At 45.0% G+C, this 9,344-nt stretch overlaps 1 protein-coding gene across 2 annotated transcripts; it reads left to right on the top strand.

Moving 5' to 3' along the window:
* Nucleotides 1–3,179: 3,179 nt before the first annotated feature.
* Nucleotides 3,180–4,448, top strand: LOC125520681 (uncharacterized protein Rv2082-like). 2 transcript variants are annotated; one of them, XM_048685645.1, is made up of 3 exons: nucleotides 3,180–3,832; nucleotides 3,917–3,980; nucleotides 4,223–4,448. In XM_048685645.1, the coding sequence occupies exons 1-3, from the start codon at nucleotides 3,338–3,340 to the stop codon at nucleotides 4,318–4,320; spliced, it is 657 nt and encodes a 218-aa protein (XP_048541602.1). In that variant the 5' UTR covers nucleotides 3,180–3,337; the 3' UTR covers nucleotides 4,321–4,448. The 2 variants fall into 2 exon arrangements, with proteins under 2 accessions (XP_048541602.1, XP_048541601.1); XM_048685644.1 differs by having other exon boundaries at nucleotides 3,199–3,980.
* Nucleotides 4,449–9,344: the final 4,896 nt, after the last annotated feature.

The raw sequence follows: 9,344 nt of genomic DNA, 5'->3' as shown, positions 1-9,344 counted from the left end.
CGGCTTGCTTCGCCTTCCATGCCTTGCCGTACTTCACCTTGTAATGAAAGATGGCTTTCACAAGGTCAATGACATGTTGGACGCTCATTGTTGGAAGTGTGGATATTGAGTTGGAGAGCCTGTAAGCGATGAACTCAGACGTGAGTTGTCTGTGGTCTTGGGACACAATCTTGCCATCCACCCTTTTGCCTCGGCACATGTGAGTTGGCACACAACTCACTACGTGCCAAGCGGGACCTCCTTTCCATGGTCTTGCACGCACAATCCACGGACATATTTCATCTTCACATGCACATGCAACCGTGTAGCGCACATTGACGTCCGAATGCACCACCTTGTGTGGACGATAATGTGTAACCGAGTAGTTGTCGAGCCACATCTTCAATTCCAAGAAGGTTTCGAACTTACACCCTTTACCAATCCGGTTCTTGTCGTCTCCCAAATCACGGTGAGAGCTTGGCCTAACCCCAAGAGATATAGATTTGCCACCATCCACAACGGCTTCATCCTCGAGACTAACATCCTTGAACAATGGTGTCTTGTGATCCCGACCGAATACCTTCTCGAAAGCTTCGGCCTCCTTCACCGTGAACCCCTCCTCATCAACTTGTTCATCGGGACCTTCGTCATCCAAATCCGATGCATATGCACGGGAAAAAGGGATGGAATGGTCCATTGTCTCTTGCAAATGATATTTGTCAAGATCACCCACATTGTTGTCATGGAGATCAACTTCATTGTCATCGTCTGCATACTCATCATTGTCCTCTTGCAAAGCTTCATCTTGGTTGTTTGTAAACGGGCTCAATGTTGGCCTCACTTCTTGGGTCAAAAGAGGTTCAACAATTTCATCTCGCTTCAAGGGTGGGGGGCTACTAGCAACCAAAGGGGAGGGTTTCCGGTTCAAGTCCAAATGCAAATTTGAATCAACCTTCTTCGTTGCAAATAACTCAAGAGCCTTGTCAAGTGAATCGGCCACCGTTTCCTTGTATGCAACCCAACGTTGCTCCGAGTTGATACGCATTGTCTTCCAACGGATGTGCATTCCAAAACCTACATTATGCCTTCCCTCCAACTCAACGATATCACTAGGGTCCATCCAATTCAAATCTTTTCTCACTTGTTGCAAGAGCTCCGCATAGCTAGGACTACTATCAAATAAAATATCTAGCTCATCCGGATCCGGTTCAATATTGCCTTTCAAGAAGGCGTCTTTGTCCCCATGATGAACAAACACACATGTTCTTCCCATCCCTATAAGCATTCAAACAACACATCGTAACATTGCTTCCATGAGTACTAATTTAAGGATTAACACGGAATACAAACCCTAATATATATATATATATATTAAATATATATATATATATCAAACAACAACCCTAACCCTAACCCTAACCATAACCCTAACCCTAACCATAACCCTAACCATAACCCTAACACCAACATAAGAACACCCATAAGAATAACCCTAACATACTAACAAAGCCTAATCATAGGAAATTGGCAAACAAAGATCTCACATCTCCATGCAAATCTCTAGATCCAAACAAAACTAGGGTTTCCCAAACTAGCATTACTTGGATCAAAACAAGGGATCGGAGAAGATTACCTTGAGGGAGGGTATGACTTCGAAATCCACGGACAAATTCTTCAAATTTGCAAGTTTTGGGAGAGGATTTGAGAGGGGGAGAGAGTGGGAGAGGGGGCAAAGCTCGGGTTGGGGTGTGTGGGGTGGGGGGAGTGGGGGAGGGGGGCCCAGCCGCTGGATAAGTCACAGTGCGGCGCCCGATCGCTAGGCGCTGCACATTACATGTGTGGCGCCTAGCTAGGAGGCGCTGCACTGCTGGGTGCGGGCCCAAGGACTGCCACGGTGGACTGGCGTGCAACGCCCCCGAGCTGGGCGCTGCACCGTAGGGTGTGGCGCCTGCGTGGCGGGCGCTACATAAAAGGGTCAGTGCTGTGAAATAGTTTTACGGGCAGTTCATTTTGTGAATTGATTTCGTCCACAGATCAAAATAGTCAAATTTGCCCATCCACGACCGTTGCCAACGAATTTTCTGGAAGCATGCATGCACCATGCCGAGATCTCAACGAGACAAGGAGCCCATTTCTTCTTCTCCTCGTCTCGAGGAGAGTTGGGTATGCTGACAATGACGCTAAAATAAACCAACTATGGTTGCTATATTGGAATTTAGATCCTCGATCAGCAGGGATCGGCAGGGACAGCAGAATTTTGTGGAGATCGTTCCCCGGTGTCGATCGAGGCGATGTATGTTTTTATGGGCCGGGTGGTGGTCGAACTAGTGGAGCAAAGCCGAGGGACCTCATCGACCGCTGACATCTCTGCCCACTGCACTCTGGTGTTGACATCAGATTTTGGCATGGTCAAAAGCATAATTAAGAAGACTTTAAATGAAAAAGTGCACAAAATGAGAAAGTTTCGTATCGTCAAAAGAAGAAATTTTGATATTTGGGCCATAGCCATCTGGTCTCATCTTTAAGACCTAAGTTGTGTTTGAAGTACTCAGATTTTGTATTCAGAACACTATTTGGCTGATTACGCCCACAAGATGGTCTCATATGAGAAACATTTCTACACGGATTGTCTTCGTCTCGTCGAAACGATCAATTTTGATATAAAAAACATCTAGATCTGAGTTTGTATGCAAAAGTTAGAGCCAAAACGGTGTGCTGTATAAGTTTACTCCGGAAGTTTCAGGCAAAACATACGGTGAGGTTCCGGAGTAAACAGAAACTTTGCACGCGGTGCGCCCCGAATACTGGAATTTCAATATTATTTGCAGATTTGCGGGCCCGAATCCAACCTTAGGATGACCTCGGATGAAAAGATGATTAACTGACGAGCTTTTCTCCATTGCAAGATCTATAACTTTGCTTTTAGGATCATCGCGATACGAAGTCATATGCGACCTGCAGGAGCTGTGCAAGAGGGCTACTTGATGTAATTTTAGCCCGGAAGTTCCGGGCTGACCGAAAGTTTCGGCCCTCGTAATCCGAGTTAGGTTAACTTTTGATATTTTGAAAAGAATTTAAGTTATTTTCTTGTACGGAAAGTCCAGCCGCCTTTTATATATATATATAGAGAGAGGATGGGTCTATTATGATAACACCCTTAAGAGTCTTATTCTGAGCACACCACTTTCTTATTCTGCTAACACCCCATCCATCGACACAAACTACAGGCGCCGCCCTTCTTCCTCCCCCGCTGCCTTCACCTTCCCCTCCCATTTCCCCACCTCCACCCGCCACCCCGCCACCAGCGTCGCCCTTCTTCCTCCCCCAGCCACCACCGCCCCCGCATCCGGCGACCACCATGGCGCCCCCCCACCGAGCCGGCCACCGCCTCCCACCACACAGGCCTCCGATCTGCCCCGCCGCGCCGGACGGCTACAGAAGCACCGACCCCGTGATTCCCCTGGACGGCCGGGGACCGGCGCCTCCGTCTGGCCTCCTCCCCAGCCGGCCCGCTGGATGGCCGGCGCCGCGACGTCCCCGAACAGCGCGCCCCCCCCCCCCCCCCGAGCCACCTCTGGATGGATGCGGTCCGCCCGTCGCCGGATTTGTGATAGGCCACGTCTTCAACCACCGCGACGTGATGGGGTGCCGGATCAGGGTGGTTTCGGGGGTCAAGAAGCCATTGACCTCGCCGGAAAATTGCTCTTCCCTCCTCCCGGATGCCTGGGGCGCTGCTACGCCAGGCGCCGGATCCCTCGGCCACCGCTGCGCCAGGGGACGGATCCGTGCTCTCTCCCCCGCCGCTGCCAAACTCCTCCCACCGGTCGCGACTACATGCGCGGGCGTCACGGAGGTTCATACCACGGACATGGCTCCCGTGCAGTGCGCCTCTCCCCTTCCCCGAGACGCGCATGACAGCTCTATCTCCCTTTTGCAGTGCACACAGCTCCTTTATCCTCCCCCTCTCCCCTTCCCCGACGTCCCACCGGCGACACCCGTCGGTAAGCCGGCCCTTGGCGCTCCATCTTCAGCGGCTGTCTTCGACGCGGCCGCTCTATGATGCCGGCGAACTGATTCTTTGCTGCCACTATAGTTCACTGTTCAGTTTTCTTGTTTTCCTCTGTCGCCCGTGAACAGTCAAAGACTCAAAAAGTGCAATGCATTTCGCTATGTGTTTTGACATAAAAATAATGCAGTCCGCTATGTTGTTTGTTCTTGTTGTTCAGTGTAGTTATTTTTGCAGAGAGAAGACGACCAGCAAAAACAAAGGAGTTGGCTATGATGGGGACGACGGCTCATCCCGGCACGGTTCTGCTTGGCACGCGATGGGTTCAGGTGTGAAGATGCGATGGCTGTGTAAAGAAAAAATGAGTGTGTGTGAAAGAAATATGGTTGTGTTGTTTTTCAGGCACGTGGACGAGATTTTGTTTACAAAAGCAGTTCATCTCGAGTTGTGTTGCGGCTCATTTTACTCGACCATGCGGTTCGCTGTTCTTGAGGTTCAGGTTGCAGTTCCTGAGCTAGCAGCATGCAGTGCACTGCTGCAGTCGACAAAAAACGTTAATTTATTTCCCAGGATATTCATTTGAAGTTCACAGTGAAAAACGATAATTTATTTCCCAGTGACCATTTCTTTGCATATTTCATTTTAAAACCAAAAATATATATGCAGTGCACTACGGGAAAATCAAAACTCTGTTAGAGAAAAAGAAAAAGAAAAATGCAGTGCACTCTGGTCTTTAAAAAAGTCCGCTCCGAAGGACTTTGTAGCACACTCTTGAAATTTTTTACGCCTGACAAAAGAAATCATGAAGTGCGCTTGCTCGTCCGATGCAGTGTGGTTTTTCGTCTGAAGCAGTGCACTCCACCTCGTTTGGGAAAATTTACGTCCCACAAAAAAACCATGCAATGCACTTGCCCATCTAATGAAGTGCGGTATTTCGTCTGAAGCAGTGCATTCTTCTTTCTCCGTCCAAGAAAAAATACATCTAAACAAAAGGAAACCATGCAGTGCACTTGCCCATCTAATGAAGTGCGGTATTTCGTCTGAAGCAGTGCATTCTTTTTTTCTCGTCCGAGAAAAAATACGTCTAAACAAAAAGAAACCATGCAGTGCACTTGCCCATCTGATGCAGTGCGATATTTTGTCTGAAGCAATGCGTTCTTCTGTCCGATGCAGTAAATACGATGATTTTGGTCTCGCGAATAACAGAGTGTTTCGCTTTTCGGTAAAATCGAAACTGCTCTTAAACCGTAAGGAATTATAGAGAGTGTTCTACATGAAAAAGTTGCGTCTCGTCGATATCTTTCCAGTGGCGCATGATTTGAATTATCCCGACCAGCCGTTCATAATTTTTTTCCTAAAAAACAGCCGCTGCCTCTCGAAGTCAGCCGCACGATTTTCAAAATTAACTAAAAACCGTAAGGAATCTCAAAACCATTTCAACATATGAAAGTTGTGCCTTGTCCGTAGCTTTCCAACGGCGTATCATACGTCTCGTTCTGACAAACGGTTAGAAAATTGGAGCAAAAACAGTACCAAAAATTTCAAAAAATTTGAAAAACAGAGTTCCGCGATTAAGTAAATTTGAAACTGCTCTTAAACCGTAACGAATTAGAGAAAAATTTATATATGAAAAAGATGTGCCTCGACGATATCTATCCAACGGCGTATCGTTTGCTTCATTTTGACGAGCGGTTTAGAAGAAATCGCCAAAAAACGCTCGCTGCCACTCGTCATAGGATGCGCCAATTTCAAAACTGCTCTTAAACCGTGTGGAATCTTGAAAAGTGTTCATCATGTTGAAGTTGCGTCTAATTCATAGCTTTTCAACGGTATATTACATGCCTCATTCTGATAAACGGTTAAAAAATTAGAGCGAAAACAGTACCAAAAAAAATAACGCGTGCAGTTTTTTTCAACGAGAAGTTCAGTCGTGTGAGTACTGCTCACTTGATTCAAAGTATGACGTGCACTTGCGTTCAGCGTGCAGTGCGGAAGTGGTGTGCAGAATAGTTATTCTGCTAATATTAGCAGAATAGACCGTCTATATATATTAGCAGAATAGACCGTCGCGCTATTCGTCATCCTGGGTGAGGATTAGTAATTCTTCACCCTCCTCTATTTTATCATCAATGCACCGTAAATTTACGTTTCGTAAGTTTTGTCTTATTTCCGACGCAAAAAGAGACCGTAAGAAGATATATAATCACCGTAAAAAATATTTTATGTTATGTAAAATTACAAATGTAAAAATATAGTCTAAAATACACATAATCTGCAAAATTTTTTGTCTTATCACCTATATTTTTATTTTCTTATGTCAAATTTTACGTAGTGAATCAATAGGAATGTAACTATTTGAATTCGAAACGTAATTTAATTGTAAAATGATCATAAGATTACCTCGGGTGAAGAATAACTTATTCTGCGCCCTGGGTGATGAATAGTAACACTATATATATATATGTATGTATATATATATGTGTGTGTGTGTGTGTGTATATATATATATATGTAAAGGTGAGATAAAAGATGATAGATTGATATGTCGATTGTGGGTTGTTCAATCGGCCGTCGATAAAAGATGATAGATTGATATATCGATTGTGTGTTGTTCAATCAGCCGTCACCCACGTAATCTTCACCTTTACCTTCTCCCTTGTTCGTTCATTCTTCTTCATTGCAGGGCGGCGATCCACGAGGCCTAGGGGCGATCAGGTCGACCTAGGGCAGCCCATAGCCGCCGCGTGCCCTGACGGGGTCCCTCCTAGCGTGTGGGATTTAATATTTTCCAAATACATGATTAATATTTTTGAAAACTTATACTCTTTGATGTCTAATTTTTTCATATACTTATACATTTTCACATACACTGGAATTTTTTTTATACACATTTAATATTTTTCAAATTCATGATTAACATTTTTTAGAAAAATATGTAAAATGTTTTCTGTAATATACATAAGTAGAATATTTTGAAGTATAAGAAAATAAAAAATAATAAAAATGTAAAAAAAATGTGGAAAAAATGATAGTTTTTTTAAGCCTATGGTCTCCCGCGCGCTGAGCCGGCGGACTCTCAAGTTCTCTTCAGCCGAGGCAGTCATACGTCGCTACAAGCGAGATATAGGCGCACACTTATTTGGGTGGGGTTCGACATGTTGTTTACACAATACAAGGCCTTTCCTGTTCGCCCCTCAATCCTCGTTGCGCCGAGTAGGAAATTGCAGCCCATGCTCTAAGGGCTAGTCTTTTTTTCCCTTTGCTATTCCTTTCGTCGTTTATAATTTCTGTATCTACTGTTATTTTGTCTTTCCACGAAACAGAAGTATGAATACAACCTCTAGATTTTTCTGGTATCTTTTTGAATCTTTAATTTTTGGTTTATGTCGCTTGCTTTGGGAGCACTATCGGCGTTGCATCTTGCATGCATATATAATAGGAGCAGCCGAGCGCCACGATACATTGGCGTGAACTGAAAGACTTTTAGAATAGATAAATTCCCCGGGTATGCATCATCGGAGCTAGCCAAACTTACTAAAGCTGCGGCAAACAGCCGCATTCAGCGAGTAGCAAGCCAAGAGTAGTGGCCAACAGAATCAGTACCGGTCAGAGCAACCATCTCATAAACAATGCTGTGCTCATGTCTCATGCTTGGTTTACATACACCAGTATTATAACCCTCTGTAATATTATCACAACCCATTGGCCCCTCTTGCTTCGATTTCTCTGGCTGCTTTGTGCAAAGATGTGTGTACGTATACATGATTGAGATGCCATCAACTTGCCGTGGGATCGATGCATTCAAGTAGCTACTAGTACTATACTAGCTATACATGATTATATGTGATCTAGTTTATGGGCCTAACTAAGGCAGAATAAAATAACATGCATTCTCGCCACTCACAAGGGCACAGAAGAAGCTTGTCCTAGTGGAGTTGATGATTCCAATTATTGCCACTAAACTCAAGGCAATCAGGGCAGGTGAGACACATACAGTTGGGAGAGATCGTTGGGGCTACCTCGCTAGCACGCCGCCTACTTGCGGCGATGATTTAACTGTTTTTGCCACTAGCTCGCAGAGCATGTGTTCATTATTCCTCCCCATAGTCCAGTAGCCATAAAACTAGCAACTAGCAATCTTCTAAAGATAATAACAATAATAGTACAGATGAGTAAATCGTGCCATGCACAAAAATCTGTCCTGTTTGTGATTTGTTTTCCCCCAACGGTCCCGCTTCTGATTTGACAATGCACATTGCGCCTGCACCCTGCAGCCCTGCGCTCCACCAGCTTGCATTGTTTTTTGAGTTCAGGTAGGCACGTTAAGATTATATCCTGCTGCCGGTCGTTGCACAATGATCGATCTCGCTCGCTCGCTCGCTCGTCGCGCAGATTTAGTTTGCTTGTTTATCCCTGGCAAGAGCAAAGATCCAATGACAGAAGCGTAATCGTGGTCAGAGCATTAGTTAACTGAGCAAGTGGATACGGGCCTCTCCTCGAAACTAGGAAAACAAATGGTCTCGTTGCGATCTTGTTCGGTGGCGGTGGGTGCATGCATGCGTGGAGAACATCCGTTGGAATTGATGAGTCGCTGTGTGCGCGCACAGATCTATCATCGATCGGCATGATCCGCCCCGATCGGGTGTTCCAACGACAGTCGACAGCAGAATTTTGTGGAGATCGCGGGGGCAGGCAGATCTCGATGCCGGTTTTCATAGGGCGCGGGGCGGATGGAATGAATGGTGCAAGAGAAGCAACGTCACCGCAGGCAGCAGCAACCCCGATCGAAGAAGGGAATCTCGTGTTCAAGGACGGAGCCAGGATTTGAACATAGGGGAGGGGGGGCGAAAGAGATAATCATCACACACTTGGTATATAATATCGTCTCATATAGAATCACATTGTATATTTTGTAATAGCACAAGTATAAGTATAATAATCGATGTATTTGAAAATAACACATCTCTTGCAACTGTCGGTGTAAATTCAGCTCTAGAATTACCTATATAATCATACGATTAGCAAGTTGAATTCTGATTTTCAGTGCAAAGTGTTCAAACTTCGAGGAAATGGTTTGAAAAGTGCAATGTGTTATATTCTTTCTATCTATCACCAAGTAAAACATGTAACTACGTATGCTGCTAACTAAAGCATTAGGGATTGCCGTATCAGACCATATTAATAATATGTTAATGTAAAAAAAATACTATGTTTATACCTCAAGAAAAGATCCATTGCTGCCATGGAAGATGGTGCGCTTATGGCAAGCCGGCAACATAGATCAACAATGGCCATCACAGCGTCATCGTTTGCTCGAGTCTGGATGCATAGGAGATAGAATGATTACAAGTAATAGTTT

The sequence above is a fragment of the Triticum urartu genome, chromosome 7, assembly GCF_003073215.2.
Source record: "Triticum urartu cultivar G1812 chromosome 7, Tu2.1, whole genome shotgun sequence".
NCBI classification, from domain to species: Eukaryota; Viridiplantae; Streptophyta; class Magnoliopsida; order Poales; family Poaceae; genus Triticum; species Triticum urartu.
The sequence above is the reverse complement of the archived record's forward strand: the minus strand, read 5'-3'. Positions and strand labels throughout refer to the sequence as shown.

Bases quoted from the DNA above. Each gene is read 5' to 3' on its own strand.
- LOC125520681 (XM_048685644.1), top strand. From the start codon at position 3,338: ATGGCGCCCCCCCACCGAGCCGGCCACCGCCTCCCACCACACAGGCCT. The intron at 3,981-4,222 runs GTAAGCCGGCCC...TTATTTTTGCAG, and splicing joins CCCACCGGCGACACCCGTCG to AGAGAAGACGACCAGCAAAA.